The following is an 18,106-nucleotide window of genomic DNA, read 5'->3' as shown; positions in this document are numbered from 1 at the left end:
CTTTTTACTCTAGTTAACTGACCAGCAATGCACATTTTGTGCCAGAATAAGTTGCTTCCATTTAATTTTCATTGTGCAAACCAAGCTACTGTGCTTCATTGCAGGATGCTGCAAATGTTAATGCTGGAATAAGATTTCACCATTGCATTCATATTTGACATGAAGCAAACAGAAAAGAGTATGCATGAAAGTGCTAAATTAGTTTTAAGGTCATCAGTATCTGATTTAATTAAGCCATTGACCATAAGGGATGCACAGTTAACAATCCATGGATGAAGATTCATTTTAGACAATACCACAAGTACAGGCGTCCCTTTTTTTTTAGAAGATAATGTGGCAGGGATCCAAATAGCTGCTCTAAAATGAGTCTTGGAGACAGTGGAGAATAATGCAATTTTTAGGTTTTTATATTTCCATGTAATGACACATGCAGTCAAATAGGAGCTTCCTGCCTAGCGATTTTTCAGAATTGTTGACTGTCAGAACAGAAGCCCTCATCATCCATTCAGGGCTTTTGCTCTTAATAGCAGTGATATGCAATATGCAAACCTGAAACAAATCCACGGCCACAAACGCATCGGCAAAAAATTATTTAGCCACAGGGGAATTCTCCCTCTGTAACATGTCCCTCAAATTCTCTCCGCCCAAATTTGGGGAAAATAAAAGGGAGAAGCAATATAAATGGCAGAAACAGCAGAAAATAATGTGCTTAATGAAAATGCACTAATGAGTTTTCAAGTAATAGAACTGAAAGTAATTAACACACTCATAAAACTGAAGCCAAAGCAAGAGGGAGGCAAACTTTAGCTAAAAAAATATTAGGAAAGTCCCTTATAATGAGCAAGGAGAACTGCCTTGTATGATGCTCTAAATTAGTTACAGAGAAATTAAATTCATCTACAACAAGTGATCAAAGGGGAGAAATATAACAATATTAAACAACACGATGCTGGGAGCACTGAAGGTGACACACCTTTCCTGGGCTGATTCCTGTACCAGACCTGAGGCTGCAGATGCATTTTGACTGCAAAAGCAGCTCCTCCAGGTAAGGCACCTTATGCTGCTGCATCCCCTGCATTTGCCCACAGCACACAGAGCAGAACTCACATCCACCTGAACACATATGCAAAAATCTCACAAAACAGAAACAGTTTCATACGCTGCTTTTGGGATACACTTCAGTAACTCACCTATTGCAATAATTGGTAATTTAATTCTTGATGTTTTATTAAAATTGGGTTAAGAAATTGGTTATAATCAGTAGAAAATGGGAAGAACAACAGAGCTGAGAACTGACGTAATGTTCCTTCCCTTGTTTCTCCTCTAAGATATAAATTCTACCTGTCACCTGATATGTTTCATCTCACACCAGCCACTCTGATTTAGCACCAGGAACATTTGTGGCCTGTCAAAGTGGTCTGAGATGGGGTGGTGAGCAACCAACTGCCTCCCCTGTCACTGGCAAAAGTACCTGTCAGACCTCAGCTCCCAAGACAAGTATGTTCCTGCCCGCAACTTCCTGTTTGTCTTAATATCCTTTAGGGAGAAGGGGTTATATCCTTCACATATGCTGGAATCTGGGTGTGGTTGAGGAACACATCCATAGGAATACTGGAAAAAGGTTCAAATTACAAAACCAATCATCTTCTTTTCTGGATGAATTTCCCTGTTGGGACCCTAGGTCCTGCAGCCCCTGTTTTTCATCCACTTCCACTGGTCTCTGTTTAGGCTCTATGATGACAGAACTGATCTTTCTTTCTCCTACTATCCTTCATCTGCCACTGGGAAGCCAAAAATCACCAGTTTCACTTCATCTCCTGAAAGCCAAAGACTGCAAATCTACTGGATATAGGTGCATGTGGGGCACCTTAAAAAAACACTCAGCTTGAGGGTTCTTTGGTTTAAAAAATCAGTGAACCATAAAGCAGGTGGAAGCAAGTCCTTGTCCACCTAACATGGGCACCTAACGTGGGTTTTACATGGACTGCTCAGTAAAGCAACTCTCTTAAGTGTGTGCCTACCTTACCTATGAGGCTGAAAAAGAGAAATTGATGCCTTAAAGGCTTCCTGATAGCTGTCCATCAAGTCCCTCCATCCCCTGGGAATTTATTCCTCCACTTCATTCTCTCCTTGCAAAACTGTAGACCTGATTTTTAGTCTGCTTTGCTTCAGCTCCCACCCACCAGAAAGTAAGTTTGATTTTTTTTTTCCCTGTTGGATTATAAAGCTGTCTGCTATCAAATCTTTCTCTTTCACATGTGGACGTGCAGAAAATAATAAAGTCAACTCTTCACCTTCTGTAGGATAAACTAAGTAGTCTAAGCTCCTTAAGTCTCTGCAAGGCAGGTTTCCATCATTTTGGTCTATCTCAAGTCAGCTCTTAATGTGTTCACACAAGGATTTGCACCAGATTAACTAAATTGGTTTAAAAATGAATGAAGGTGAACCTTTGTAACCTTCCAGGACAGAAAATACTGACACCTGCTTTACCTCTCTGCCCTAGAGCTTTTCCATCTGTTGTGTCATCTCTGGCACTGCCATCACACCACGGCCACTGGTGCTCCTGGGGCTCCTCAGCTGCCTGTCACACGGCCCTACTCAGGGGCCAGCAGGGAGGGAACTGATTTAAAGAATAATCACTTTGATCTCTTTCCATTAGTCAAGCTTTGCATCTGAATCCCCTGTTTGAAGCTGTAGATGGAGACATAATGTGAGTTGGCTTCAAGCCAAGCAAAGGTTTTTCTTCCCCCTCCACCAATGCTCCCTCCAGTCCCGTTGTGTCCATGCTTGTCCTTGGCTGTGGGCCCACCAAGCCCAGCCAATATGCTGAACTTGAAACTTCAAGGGCATCTCCTTTCACATGACTGACTGCTGGCTTGCTGTCCTTGCATGCTATGGACTCACATGTGGTTTAACACACATGCCCTTGCACACCTTCCTCTGCCCCCAGTGCAGACCCTGCAACCCAACAGCCCATGGCCCTGCTTTGCTCTGGACACCAGGCTTTCCACGTGTGCAGGACGTGTGTGTCCCTACTTGTCACTTCATCTGCACTGAGCACAGTGACCTCAGCTGACCCTTGTGCAGTCACCACCTTCTCATTTATATATTATCTAAATATATATGTGTATGTATGTATATTACTTATATACCCATGATATGGCAAATGATCTGAACCCAGCAGAAAACACAGCTCAGGCTTGAAGAGAGCACAGGCAGAAATAACCTTGCTGGTTTCCACAACTCCACTCTTAGGATTTCATCCACGGGCTTGATCTTCCCTTTCCTTCATTCATTTCCTCCAATGCCTCTTTCCTTGCTCTTTCCCTACCACCTGAGTATTAACAGCAGAAAACCCTTCATTTCAAGCTGTGCCGTTCTCCTCGCTGCCTTTTTGACTTATGATCTCTTCAGTACCTGAAAACAGTAATTTTTTTTTCTCCTCAGTCTCTTAATTTCTCTCCTTCTAAGTTAAATAGCCATATGAGTATCTTCATTTATTCACATTATAAAATCCTTACATCATGGTCAGTCAATTAAAGACTGACCATTTCCGTCAGTCTGTAAGAAACCCTTAGCATTATTTAATTACATCTGCAGGAAAGCTGCTATTCAAACTAAAGCTGGACAGTGTCATCCTGAACAGCTCTTCAGATGATTCACATGTTTAAAATCATAGTACTGGATTACTATTTTTTGCTTTTTTTTTCTTTTCTTCTGACTATTCCAAGGGGCTTAAGAAACTATCCTTGGACAAGGCAATATATTTAATTTTCTTAAGGCATTGTAGAATCATAGAATTGTTTGGGTTGGAAAAGACCTTTAAAATCAGGGAGCTCAACCATTAACCCAGCACTGCCAAGCCCACCACTAAACCATGTGCCTCAGTGGCACATCTACATGCCTTTTAAATACCTCCAGGGACGGTGACTTCACCACTTCCGTGGGCAGCCTGTCCCAGTGCTTCACAAGCCTTTTGATGAACAAATTTTTCTGATTGTCCTAATATGTTTTTGGGAAGGAGGTGTTATATCCTTTACATATGATGGGGCTGGGTGCGGTCAAGGACCACGTCTACAGGAATACTGGAGAAAGGTTCAAATTACTGAAATAATTTTCCTTCTTTACTGGATGAATTTCACTATTGGGACCTCGAGTTCCACAGATGCCATTTTTCACCCGCTTTCAGTGCTGTCTGTTTATGTTCTACAGTGACAAAACTGATCTTTCTTGCTCCTACCCTCCTTCACCCAAACTGGGAAACCAAATACATCCCCATGTCCTTTTCCACCAGGCAGCTTTCCAGTCACTCAACTCGAAGCCTGTAACACTTCAGGGGGTTATTTTGACTCAAGTGCAGGACCTGGCACTTTGCCTTGTTGAACTTCATACAATTGGCCTTGGCCCATTGATCCAGACTGTCCAGATCCCTCTGCAGAGCCTTCTCAAGCAGATGAACACTCCTGTCCAACTTGGTATCATCTGCAAACTTACTGAGGGTGCACTCAACCCCCCTTTATCAGATCACTGATAAAGATGTTAAACAGGACTGGCCCCAATACTGAGTCCTGGGGAGCCCCACCAGGGACAGGCTGCCAGCTGGATGTGACTCCATTCACCACCCCTCTCTGCGCCCAGCCATCCAGCCAGTTTTTAGACACCCAACAGTGCACCCATCCAAGCCATGAGCAGTCAGTTTCTCCAGGAGAATGCTGGGAGAAACGGTGTCAAAGCCTTCACTAAAGTCCAGGTAAACAACATTCACAGCCTTTCCCTAATCCACTAAGTCACTTTGTCACTGAAGGAGATCAGGTTGGTCAAGCAGGACCTGTCTTTCCTAAATCTGTGCTGTCTAGGCCTGATCCTCCAGTTGTCCTGCATGTGCAGTGTGATGGCATTCAGGATGATCTGCTCCATTACCTTCCCTGGCACTGAGGTCAGGCTGACAGGCCTGTAGCTCCCTGGATCCTCCTTCTGACCCCTCTTATATATGGGTGTCACCTCACTGCCTCTCCTTTGTTGCCTCTCCCTTCTGAAGAGTTTAGAGTCATCCACTGCAGCCCTCCAGTTGTGCAAGTCATCCCACCATGTCTCCACGATGGCAGCAGTTTTCCTGCTGCACAGCAGCTTCCAGCTCCTCCTGTCTGTTGCCTATGATGAGTGCATGGGTGCATTCCTGATGCACTTCAGTAGGGCTATTGATCCTGCCATCTTTTTTGGGGGAGAAGCACTAATTACCACATTAACATGTCTCAGTAAAACAGTAGGTTATGAAGCAGTTTTCTAAATTGTATAAAGCTCATTCTTTACACTGAATTTTTCAGACTGCCTTCGAAGTATGCACTGCCAACAAAAGTAATCTCCCAATTTTAGACAACCCTATTGTAAAAGTGATGTCAGGTCAAGGGGATTCATCTTCTTCTGTCCTTCAAACATATAATAACCACAAAGCACCCACATTTCCACACTTTTAGTCACATATATTGTCTTGTCAGTGTATGCAGTCCTCTCGGCTCTCAAATTGCATATATTACAGGGCCCATCCATTATCTAAAGACCTAGTTCGCGGATCCACTTCATTTCACCAGGTCCCAACTCAACTCATATCTCAGAAGAAGACATGAAGTGTAATACCCTCTCGCCTAACACCTAATGACTTGCTCCCTGTCACACAGAACCTTGCCAGAGGGGATTGATGGAGAACTGCAGCCGTGCTGTTATTTCCCTAAACACTCATTCCAAAAACATAACTTTCCCTGAACATACACCCGTGTACAGCCTCAAAAATGGACTTATAACTCAGCCCCTCTGGCACATGCATATTGTTTTAAGATGAGTAACGAATGACTCCTATTCATCTGTTTGTGACTGATAGTCCCATAATATTATCCATCGAGACAGAATTTTTGCTGCCTCCTTACAGACAAATGGCAGATAAAGGGTAAAGGATCTCAGCCCTGTTGAATTTTATGAAAACATCCACTGTTTTAAGTGGCAGCAGAATTTCTGGATAAGGCTGCACCCTTCAGCATCTATGACACAACCAAAAGCATGGAGAGAGGAGCACAGGAGCTGATGCCATAAATCATTAGGAGTCTGGTGGTCTTTGGTTTTAAAAACCAAAATGCTGTGAAAATATCTTTGTAAGATTTTAACCATTTAGGATCAAATATTACAAGAATTCCAGGTGGAGAACAAGAAGGAAAATGGTAGAAAATGTTATTTGCTCTGTCTTCAAAGACCCACTGTGGTGAGATACCCTGTAGACTTCATGCTCTGGGTCTGCTAACTGGTGAGGCCAGGGTAGGTCACTTTGGACCAGAGACATGCCCTTCACCATGCCAGCAAATACACGTCAAAACCTGGCCAAAGCTGGGTATGGTCATGCTTGGGCTCACTGAGCAAGCAGAGAGCAAAATGTGGTTGGGAAAGATAAGCTGCATGTGCATCAGGGGAGGTGGCAGGTGGTCCAGTGAGGGAGGTTGTTCAGTGCTTTGCCCTTCACACTGGTGGCACAGCCCAGGACTGCACTGTGTGTCAGGTACCTCCTTCTGAGTGGATAACAGGGCTATAATCTCAGATGCCTCCTTTGGGGTGAAAAACTAACCAAACCCAAGAGGATGTGACTCTGCAATTCCATACTGAGGGGAACAATGTTACTTTAGAGGTAAAAGCAATTTTTGGCATCACCTGACACGGAGCATGTGATCATGTCATCTTATTATTTTAACACAGTGCTTTTATAAGACCTGCTAGAATGACAGAGAGGTTTTCCCCCTACTGAGAAATGGTTCTGCAGTATCCCATCCAAAGCAACACAGTATTTGAAGAGGAATGTACAATCCACACAGAAATATGGTAGGAGAAGGTTGGTTTCTTGTAGCTCCTGAGGATGAGGGGGGGAGAAAAGCAGAGTCAAGAAGTGGGCACTCACTGCACATAAGACAGTAGACAACTCACCAATGAAAGTGATTTCAGTTTGTATCTTAGTGTGTTTTTTTGCGAAGTTGCAACCCAAATTCAGAAAGGCTCATTGCTTGCAAAAATAGGTACAGTGATTTAAATTCCTGAATGCTGCCTTGTCCAAATGGGAAATGCTTTCGTGTGAAAAGGCCTGACTTTGCTCAGCACAGCTAGGAGGGTCAGCTTTTCCTCACCTGCATTTTTAACAGCAGACCCCGAAACACCCTTTCCAAAACACACAGCTTCAGCCATGCCACGCTTCACTTCTGTCACCCCCTACTGTCATTTTTAATACAAAGAATAAAAAAGGAAACATCCCAAAACCTCTCTTATTTCCCAGCATAGCCCAAAGGAGGCCATGTTGCACTTTTTCCATGGCTCTGTCTCACAAGTCACTCTATAGACAATAGCAGATTAATTATAACCACGGGTTTAGCAAATCCCCATGACAAGACATCCTTATTGTGGCTGAGACAGCGTGTGCTGAAATGATAGGGAGGAAATCTGCTCCTTTCCCACATACAGGTCTCTTGGTGGGCTTGTTACAATGGAAAAGCAGCACAGCTGCTCTCACTGAGCCAAGCAGGGGACTGAGGGCCTGAGCGTGACTTTGCAGGCTGCAATGTCGTCTGTGGCAAGGGCTTGGGTGACTGAGATGAGAAGGAAGGCGGGGAGGGGACTTTGCTTGATTTGGGATTCATTCAACTGACCAACATTTTGGATCCTTTGATAAAGAGAGACCATGAAAATCAGAGCAGAGACAGAAATCAGGCCCTGGGAAAAAAATGAAAAGAGATAATTTAATCAATGACATCTGTGAAGGCACCTGTCCTAACAGCATTATTTCGATGTTCATCTTTATCGAGAGATGGGATGAAAGACTGCATTTCTTTCCTGGGCTCTCTCCTTCCCATGCTCAAAAAAAAAAATTCTGCTAGTTAAAAACTTACTGATTTCCATTGCAGGACAAATACCTTCACATATCAGAAAAAAATCTGCAGAAAAGGATGAGACTTGCTCCAAAGCAAGTCCTGTGGGCAGTGCCTGCCTTAAGCTCGGTGTTAAGGAGAGAAGCAGTGTTCACATTTTGCATTCACTGCTATGATTTGCCATTCTTTCTTTGCTGTCTGCATTTCCCTGATTTGCTGAGAGCATCATCACCAACATCAGTTCTTCAGCCCGTGCATGGCTGGGAGGGGAGGCCATCTGCAGACCTTGTCCCACAGCACATGTCCTTTCCAGGGCCTATCTTGTCACAGACTCATCTCCTGGGCAAAACAGTGCCAAATTTGTGAAGACAGAGGAACACAAAACTAAGTCTGTATGTCAGTGGTAATCACTTAGCACCCTGCACACAGACAGCTGATCTGTCCCATGCACTGAACTAGGCAGAAAATCTTTATGGAAAAAAAAAGTCATCACACAGTTAAAGTACCAAAAAGTAGATCTGATGAAGGAAACTTATTTTTGGCATATCCTAATTTCCTGTGTTTTTCACTTTGAAATATTAATAAACTTTTAATACAGGTTTTGGTATTCAGTACTTACAGTATCTACTTAAAAGAAAAAAAAAACACCTGCTGAATAAATGGAATGTATATGTTGCAGATTTAAAGCATCTTTAATCCTAGCCTTTTGAAAAATGTGCTGTTTTTTTCTTCCCCCCAATCTTTCTTAATGACCTATCCCTATTTATCTTGCCTGCTAAGGCAAGTTTTACTAGGAAATGCCTGCTTCAAAATATTGCTGAAGAAATATTCAAATTCAGCACTTAAAACTGACAAAAAGAAATACCCCTTATTTTTGGTTGCCATTTTCACTAAAGGAAATGATTTCACAAAAATGTGTTACAATGCAATAAGTATTTGGGTAAGGCTAGGACTGTATCAACCTTTTTGGAATGAAATATTCTTACATCCTGAAATGCAAAGTGAATTCTATTTTTTAAAGAAAACATTGATATATGTGTAAAATCTGTGGCTCTACTGAATGTTATGGTTGACGTGAAATAAGTTGGTTTTGGAATTCTACTCTGTGATATGTTTTCATTGTGCTTTTCTTCCTTCCTCTTTTTTTTTTAAGTTCCATGTGAAAAAGAAATTTTTTATATCTGGAGTCTTCTTGATAAGAGAAATTTCCATTCTCTCCCATCTCCATTCAGCCAAGAATTCAAAGCTGTTTCCATTTATTGGTTGTTTTACTCCAAACTTGGCAGGTTAAGGCCACAGGCCAAGACCACCAAAGGGAGGATCTTCCAGCCAGGTCAAGGCTGAGATGCTTCACCAGAAAAAGACATAAAAGAAACTTACTCTGCTGTTGCTTTTTTGGGTTTAGAAGAAAAAAAAACCTGTATTTTTGTGGTCTGTAAAGACTTTCGCCAGTACTAAATTCAAAAGAAGCTTATTAGTTCACTGTATAACCTGGAAAAATGTCCAAAGAAGCTTAATTCCTCTCTTCACTCCCCTGAGCGAACTGACAAGCTGGCAACTTTTTGTCTTTGGTTTTGAAACAATGTTTTCCATTGAAGCTTTTAAAAGAAATCTAATCCTGCCCAGTTTCCTCCTTTCTTAGCTGTTACAAAAGCTTATTTTAACACACACAGTCCATTTGATGTGTCCTTTAAAAAGAAAATGGTCCTTTAGCATGAAGGAAAAGCTCCAGCAAAAATCATGGTTGGTTTGTTTTTTTTTTTTAGGTCTTTTTGTTTTTTTTTTACCTTTCCACATGGTCAACGTTGCCTGCCACACCGACCCCTCCAATGGTATAAATTTTCCCATCGTACACCAGACTGTTATGTCGACACCTTGGGACTGTCATGCGGGACACGAGGTTCCAGTTATCGAGCAGGGACATGTAACACCAGACATCAGCGAGCGTGACACCCGACTCCATGCCGCCTGGCACCACCGGCGGGAGAGGGAGAGAGAAGGGGAGAATTACGTGAGATCCTGGAACGGCAGCAGCTTTGCACACAGCAATCAAAGCCAGTTACAAAGTAAAAAAACTCTTCAAATGACATTTGACTAATTAAAATAAATCACCCTCAATGCCGAGCATCTGTTCCGATGATGCATATCTGTGTCATTTATTCATGCGCCCCAAAGGCTGTGGGTTTTTTTTTTTTTTTAATAAGATGACATGAAGAAATCAAGATGTCAGACTACAAGGGACATATACATAAGGGGATAGACCCTTCTCAGTGTTCATAAATAACTTCCAGTCTATTAAATTACTGCAACACTTGCAAGAAGGTGTCAGGAGGCTGAGTCTATCTTGGCTTGCGAGACATAGGCCAGCCTGAAATCTAAAACGCTTAATACAGTGATGGATTGAAGCAGCACATATATGGGCAGAATAAAGTCAGTGCTTGCACTGTAGGCTTAATTTCTAATTTTCAGGGACAAATTTCTTATTTATTTTCATTTGCTGATAAAAGAAAGAACCAGCTGTACCACTCCTGTAAAACAGTTCAAGATGCTCTTGTGAAATATTTATACTGGTCACTTTTTAACTTCTAACTGAAGCTTCCAAGGCAGCCAGCAACTTAGTGGGTGTCTTACTATCCCTTTTTGAAGCCCAAAGAGGTGAAATGATTTGAGACCACACTAGGAGTGAGTGGTCGGGCCAGGAAAATGAATTAGACTCAGCTGCATGGTTTAATGAGAAAACCAGGCTTCCTTCTTGCTATTTTGCTCTCCAAACCTACGCTATGCAGTGCAGGGTCCAGTACTTGGAGCTTGCAGCAGTCCATTCCCACTTCTGTTGGTTCCCCTGCCCTTTTTTCCTGTGTCTTTGAGCAAAGTAAAATATCAACTGACACTCAGCTACATTTCCAGCCATGTGGGACTTTCAGCTCTCCTTATTGCAGCCACTGAATACAATTCGGTCACTCATCCAGATTCAAGGGAAAGAGCTGAAATAAGCTTTGAAATTAGGATTCCAAGCTTTTGTTAGAAGGTATGGCACAGCCTGAAGTGGCTGTACATATTGGAAAGTACCTCAGCTAAGAATAACTAAAAGTCAACATCTCACAAAAGCCTCCTCAGAAAACTTTTGCTCCAGCTGCTCTCAAGCATGGGCAAACAAGCATGGGAAAAAAAAAAATCAAGAAGTAATTTCCAATCAATTCTTAGGGTCCCTATGCAGTATTAATGGAATTTAACACCACAGGCAGCAATTTACTGCAGAAAATGCAGTGAGGAAACTCGGCAAAGGAAAGGCAACAGCTGTAACCCCTTACTGGTACAGATGCCAGGTGCATCTGTGCTCCCAACTACATCCTCGGATCACACACATCCGCACCTCCCTGCCCAGCCTCCTCTTTTTATCATCCAACCTCCACTCAGCTGCCATCAGAGTATCCTTGCATTGTCTGGTGGGAATTGCTTTTCTCCCTCCAGCCAAACAGAGGTACCAACAGACTGCAAAAAAAAAACCGCTGTGATGCTCCAGGTGCGGTGTCGACAGCTACTTTGGGAATTAAAGCCTTTTAAGGAGTGTGGTCTCAGTTTCACCAAAAGTAAGAAGATTATAGGGCTAGTGACTACTGTCAAAAGAGAGGTTTCAACAAGTACAAAACATGAATGCTCCTGTAAGCAAATACTTTAAGTGTAGGTCACATATTCAGCAGTTCAGTCTGTCTGTCTCAAATTCCATAACCCACCATTTAGATTCAACTACAGCCAGTATTATAAATCGTGTTTCTATGGCAGTGAAAGCTCTTTGCATGCTTGATGGTTGTCAGACCTATTTTCTTCACATTGCAACTGCAAAATATTGTTGTTGACTGCTTTGAGAGAACATTATCGCCGCAGAGACATGGACAATGATAAAAGCAGGGAAACCCCTCTTTCCCAACCTCCTTCCCACTTCTCTTTTTTTTTTTAACCCCTCAGGAGCAGCTGGGTAAAATTCCATCATGTCTGTGCTGTAACTTTTCTACCAGCCCAGTAAATCTGGGGGATGAATGGACTGAGAGAAGCCCTGTAGAGGAGGAATGGGAGATACTGGTGGACAAAAACTTGGAAATGACCTGGCAGCGTGCACTTGCAGCCCAAAAAGCCAACTCTATCCTGGGCTGCATCAAAAGCAGAGTGGCCAGCAGGTCAAGGGAGGGGATTCTCCCCCTCTACTCTGCTCTCTCACTGTACCCCCTCTTGAGTACAGTGTTCAGCTCCAGGGTCCTCAGCACACGAAAAACATGAACCTGTTGGAGTGAGTCCTGAGATGGGGCATGAAAGTGGTCAGAGGGCTGGAGCACCTCTGCTATGCAGACAGGCTGAGAGAGTTGGGGTTGTTCAGCCTGGAGAAGAGAAGGCTCCAGGAAGACCTTATTTCAGCCTTTCAATACTTAAAGGGGGCTTATATGAAAGATGGCAAGAGGCTTTTTACCAAGACCTCTAGTGACAGGATCAGTGGTAAGAGTTTTAAACTGAAAGAGGGTAGATTTACATTGGACATAAGGAAGAAATTTCTTACGATGAGGGTGGTGAGGCACTGGCACAAGTTGCCCACAGAAGATGAGGGTAATCCATCCCAGGAAGTGTCCAAGGCCAGGTTGGATGGGACTTCGAGCAACCTGATATACTGGAAGATGTCCCTGCCCATGGTAGGGGAGTTGGAACTAGATGACCTTTAAAGGTCTCTTCCAACCCAAACCCTTCTGTGATTTTGTGTTTCTATGAAATCTGCTGCTTACCTGAGAGATAGATGTTGTCCCCAGCGCTGACCACGCTGAAAAACTCTCGATCATAGAAGGGCAGGCTGGCCAATGGGTACCACTTGTTGTTTTGAGGATTTAAGCAAGTCACTGCTGTTAAAGCACGTTGATTCATGCCAATCATCTGGCGACCCCCAACTAAGACTATTACCTCAGCTACACCTGGGATTCAAGTAAGAAAAAAAGTATTATAAAAAAGTGGCATCTCTCAAACAGGCAGGAACCTATCAAAAATATTAATCAGTCAGTGTAATTTTAATGTATCATATATAAATCTGTTTTAGAGTCTGCAATCAATCCAAGAAGGGTGAGAAAAAACAGGAATGTGTGTGTAGGGGGAGCAGTGGGTGAGGAACAACACTATGAACACTCTTGGGAGAAGTAGGGAGGAAGAATGCCATCTGGGCAAAACTTGATGGGGAAGAAATAAATAGGCAGTTCCATGTAAAGATATCCATTCACTTCAACAGTATTTGAGTGAGACCTGCATGTAGCAAATTCATCTTCCACTGAAGAAAATGGGACTTTTGTCAGGGATTGTGATAGCTTGGGAGTTTGACCAGTATCCAGGAAATGTTTGGACTTTGGCCTGAGGAAAAAAAAAAGCTAATGTCTGGAGAAGGTTTAGGCTATGGTTATGCATATTCATCCTGATATTTTCACTGCATGTGCTCTATTGACATATAATTTTCTTGTGGGCTGTTTTTTGAGTTTTTTTGCTTTACCTGAAGAAAGATTTTCCAGACACAGATAAGATGTGCTCAAGTCATGTATCATGGTCATAATCTACCTGGTGCTTGGAAATGTAATGTAGGTAGCCCCTGCCCTAATACAGTTATTAACTGAGCTTTATCTGTGCTTGAACAGCTCCACCAAGCCCATAAGATGCAGGGTGTCCAGCTAGCCAAATGCAAAACTTTTGCACTCCATATCTCAAAGGTTTTATTTCCACTTCACAGCCAGAGTCGAGTCATATCTGATCTCTGTGTTACTCCAGACTCTTCTCTAGACTCATCCCCACAGAGATGGGTCACAGTTTAATCCTGGGATGTTTTCTGGCTCCGTCCAAGAATTAAGTGCTGGAAATAGTTTGGACTTAGCATTTAGCAGAAGTGTTAAAAACCTTCCTGCAGAAATTATAAGCCCCTGTGCAATTTGTTTCCAGGAGAGGTGGGCTCAGAAGCAGGACCATGAGGCCACAAGCTGGAAGGAATCGTCATTTTGAGAGCTTGTCTTGTGGCTGGAGCAATTGCTGTGATGTGTTACAGTGCCCAGCCCAGAGACAAGTGTGCACAGGTGCAGGGCAGAAGGGAGATTGCCAGCAAGAGAGATGAGGAGCTGCAGTGGAGAGGAATGCGTCTGCAGAGTAATGGATTATCGTCACTCCTCATTAGCATTTTCAAAAAATATATTTGTGTCATTCAAGCAAGGTTACTCTCTTAGAAGTTATTAAGATAAAGTGCTGTACAGTTTTAAATAAATATTTCTCGGTAACAAGAGATCATTATTTTTGCGCCATACCAGAAAATCTAATCACCTGTGCAAGACATAACTTGATTATAATCAATGACCTCGAGAGGGCATGTGACATGCTGCAGCGAGTCCACAAAGGGTGTTTAGAGATCCTTTGTGCCTCCATGAATGCCGCTGATATGCAAAATAACATGATTCTATATAATTAGACTCTGACCTAAAAAACTATAATCACCCTCTCTTACCCTGAGAGAATCACTTTTCCCTCATCAACAAGCTTCTGGAAATGGATCACATTACACCTACAATTTTATATACATAAAATAAGCACTTTTCAAAAATCCCTTCAAACATCACACCATTAGTAGTCTTCAATGAAAGACTTTTTAGGGTAGATTGTTATTGAAAGTCCTCTACACTTCGTCCTTGTGAAAGGTGTCTTGATGAGGCAGCCTCCCGAAGCTGCAAATGCCGTGGTTTGATATGCCATCTCCGTGCCACATTAGCATTAGTGGCAGTGACAGAAAGTTTTGTCTGGCTTTGTGATTGCACTTATGGGAGGCAGAAGTACAGGCAGCATGTTAAAACAATTCACCTGTTTTATCTGACCCCTTCTTGGATGCAGTTTTCCTACATGGTATTTGCACTTTCTGTTAAACAAATATTTAGGCTATTTCTCTCATCACCACAGTATGGGCTGGGCTGGCAAGTTGGGCACTTAGGTTTTTTCCATGCATTTTTCCAAAAAGGAAAATTCATATGTTCCTTGGGTGAAAAACTTCTGAAAAAGAGTCAGATCTCCATAGCTGCTGGATTTTTAAAAGGGAATATGTCATGTGTGATCCATTTGTTTTGGAGGCACTAAACAGCCTGAACTGGTACTGTGAGCTCCACCATATAAAAATATTATATTTACAAAGGGCTGTGAAAGTGAAGCTGTGAGATGAATATTAGTCAGAATCTCCCCACAAGAGGTTCAATGGCAAAGAAGCAAATTATTAAACTATTTTTGCAGCTGGAGAAACTGAGGCACAGAGGGCAAGGGGCTCACTTTCAGGACAGCAGGGGAATGTTATGTCTCTGCCAAAGACAATCATTCCTAAAAATTAGGCTCCTTTTAAATCCTATTTCAGGAGTGTACATCTAAACACCCATGTCCACCCACTGGGAGAGGCTTTCTAAATGCCTGAGGAAAGTAGAAATGGAAAACTGAGCTTCAAATATCACTAGATCCTGAGAATGAGACAAGAAAAGCAGCCAAGATCTGTCCCCCATCCAAGGGCATGTCCTGACCATGTTCAGGAAACATTGGACCAGGGAGCTGGTGCTGTCGAAGGAAGATTTGCTTTACCTGCAGAGAGCCTGGGCCGGGTCCTCGGCGTCTGCATCTCTTGTCGGGCGTGTGGCAGCATGTGATAACGCTTGGCTTCGTTCACCAGATCCCGGCAAGCCTCCGAGGACTTTATCAACTCCTCATTGTCAACAACGTTCAGCAGATAGCTGGGATGGATGAAGGGGAGGCGCACCACTGCCAGCAGCTCTGCAGCATACTGTGAGGGGGAAAAATAATGACACACTGCAGCCTTCATGTCAGAGTTCAGCCACTTGGCATTTCCACCTCCTTCCCTGTAAGCCATCCCCTGTCATCCAATCTGGAAAGACACTTGCCATAAATGCTGCACACAAGCCCTGCCTAATGACCAGGTGAGACAGAGACAACAGAGCCCTCAGTGCTTCCCAGCCCAGGCTGGGTTTGGTCCCAGAGACTGAAAATAATCTTCAAAAGGTGGCAACTCCTGTTATACAGCCCTGTATGGAGGGATTTTTGGAAATAAAAGCTCATTCTGAACTCAGGCTGAATATAACACCTTGTGCACTGCCAGCATGGAGTAAGCATTCCAGTTATCTGAATTAACTTTGAAATGTGAGTGTGGTTGTTGCACTGTAATAAAGCCTCAAAACAACTCTTTTCTGGCACTAGAAATGTGAGACAAAAGTCAGTAACCAGGATGGATTTCAACAATTAAATAATATCAACCAATTTGCTAAAAATCTTTTAATTATTAGGCTTTATTTGTTGGTGAAGCAAATAATGTAGCTCTAGCTTTTATGGAAGTCTGACTCCAGAGGGTGCTATAGAAATACCGACAGTAAGTTTCATCTTCTAAACAAATACATTAAACTTCAGAGGGTAAAGGACACCTGAGCAAATGAAGCTGTCTGTCACCAAACATGGTTTAATGGAGAGCAAAATCCCAAGAGAGAAAACTGCAATAAAAAAACCAGGAGTCCATCCCCAGATTATTCTTTTTATATATTTGGGTGTATCACAACTCAGCATGACAACACAGTGAAAAGCAGAGCAATGGGAAAACATGGAGAAGCAAGGCACACAAACAGGATGCAAACTAGAGGGTGCGCAGCAAGAAAAGATAATCATCTGTTGTAATAAATATTCATACAGTGGAAGCATCCAAAGATCCCAACTGGGATTGAGGCCAGGATACGAATAAATATTCCTGAGGTCCATGAGACTGGTCCCAAGAAACACTGGGCGCCAGCAGCATCTGTTGGACTGCAGATGCCTCTGGTCTTCCAGAAGCTACTTGGCTCTCACTTTCTTTTTCAGCAGCATGCCTGTCCCTGCAGCATGTGAGAGCCAAGTCACAGCAGGAGCAGGAGCAGGAGCAAGAGCAGGGATGGGAATGGAGCAAGGGCACAGTGAGATGGGAAGGCAGTGGTATGGACTGAACCAGATAATGGGTTGGCCAGCAGGTGGAGGATGCAGTGACACCCGTGACCACTTTCAGGGCTTCACCTTTCCCCACCCAAACTGAAGAAATAGGCTTAATTTAGAAGGAAAACAAAGGGTATCTACTCCCAACTCACACTGCTCTCCTGCTGGAGAGTCACATCAGCCTAGTGCAAACTCAGTCAAAGCAAAGATGCAGTGACCTGTGGGGAGCTGAGCCCCACATGTGCCTGTGGGGCTGTGGGACTAGGAAGATGACCGAGGTCTCAGGCTAACTCTCAGTGCCCTTTTTATCAGCTCTCTTCAACACAGGGGCTGGTAATTTTAGGTACGGCCTGAAGAGTTGATGCCTGGTCATTCTGCAGTTGTTTGGGATAAAAATGTTGTTTGGTGATGCAAAAGGAGCAGTTAAATGACAGTGTTCCTCATCTGGAAAAAACCCACGCCTGTGAGTAGTAAGTTTGTGACTCCTCGCTCTTAACTCCAGTGTGGCACAGGGCCAAGTAGGGCTTGAGATCATTTCATCAACCTTGAACTGTAAAAGAAGACACTCCTCTCTTTTCCCTTGCTGAATCCATTTCTGAGGTGCCTTCTAGGAGATACAACGGCTGCTCCTTCCCTGGAGTCACAAATGTCAGGCACTTGGCTGCAGATATCTTAATGTCATTAAACGGTACCATGTAGGAGAGGGAGCAGTGGACATATGGCAGTGGGTGGCAAAGCTCTGACTTCAAGAAGTGCTTTTTTTAAGAAGGTTGGGGGCGTTTAACCTTACACTGAAGCCAAGATGAAACGTGGCATCGGGACAGGGGAATAATGCGGAGAGAGGGTACAACCAGGGATGAGCAAGACAACCCCACAGGGGAGGTTAATTCCCACTACATGCTGATCAGGAAGTAGTATGAGTCACTAAAGGGCAGTTTAAATAGAGTTTGAAAACACATGGAGTGTACAGAAGAGCCAGCACCTTCCCTTGGTGTGGTGGGACACGCTGGAGCTGCCCCTGACACTCCTGAGGTTGGTCAGCACTGGAAGCAGACACAACACAAATCAATACAAAACACCAGCGCCAACGGTTGTGCCACTAAATTAGGACATGGGGTTCAACAGGCACCACCATGTCCTGAAGTGGAGTGTGAATTAGCATTGGGAAAACAGCTCCCCTCTGAGAGAGATGGGACAATTCCCATGGGCCCAGC

The 18,106-nt window shown here is 43.3% G+C and overlaps 1 protein-coding gene across 5 annotated transcripts in view; it reads right to left on the bottom strand.

Moving 5' to 3' along the window:
* KLHL29 (kelch like family member 29) overlaps positions 1–18,106 on the bottom strand; it is a 392,600-nt gene that overhangs the window by 22,813 nt on the left and 351,681 nt on the right. For all 5 annotated transcript variants that reach the window (XM_051810143.1, XM_051810162.1, XM_051810153.1 and 2 more), the window contains 3 exons: positions 15,507–15,705; positions 12,662–12,844; positions 9,680–9,860 (listed from right to left, as the gene is read on the bottom strand). In XM_051810143.1, the coding sequence (XP_051666103.1) occupies positions 9,680–9,860; positions 12,662–12,844; positions 15,507–15,705 (563 nt within the window). The remainder of the gene's footprint in view (positions 1–9,679; positions 9,861–12,661; positions 12,845–15,506; positions 15,706–18,106) is intronic.

This window comes from Manacus candei, unplaced genomic scaffold (genome assembly GCF_025592945.1).
Source record: "Manacus candei isolate 608988 ecotype Guabito, Panama unplaced genomic scaffold, ASM2559294v1 h1tg000007l, whole genome shotgun sequence".
Lineage (NCBI taxonomy): Eukaryota > Metazoa > Chordata > Aves > Passeriformes > Pipridae > Manacus > Manacus candei.
The sequence above is the reverse complement of the archived record's forward strand: the minus strand, read 5'-3'. Positions and strand labels throughout refer to the sequence as shown.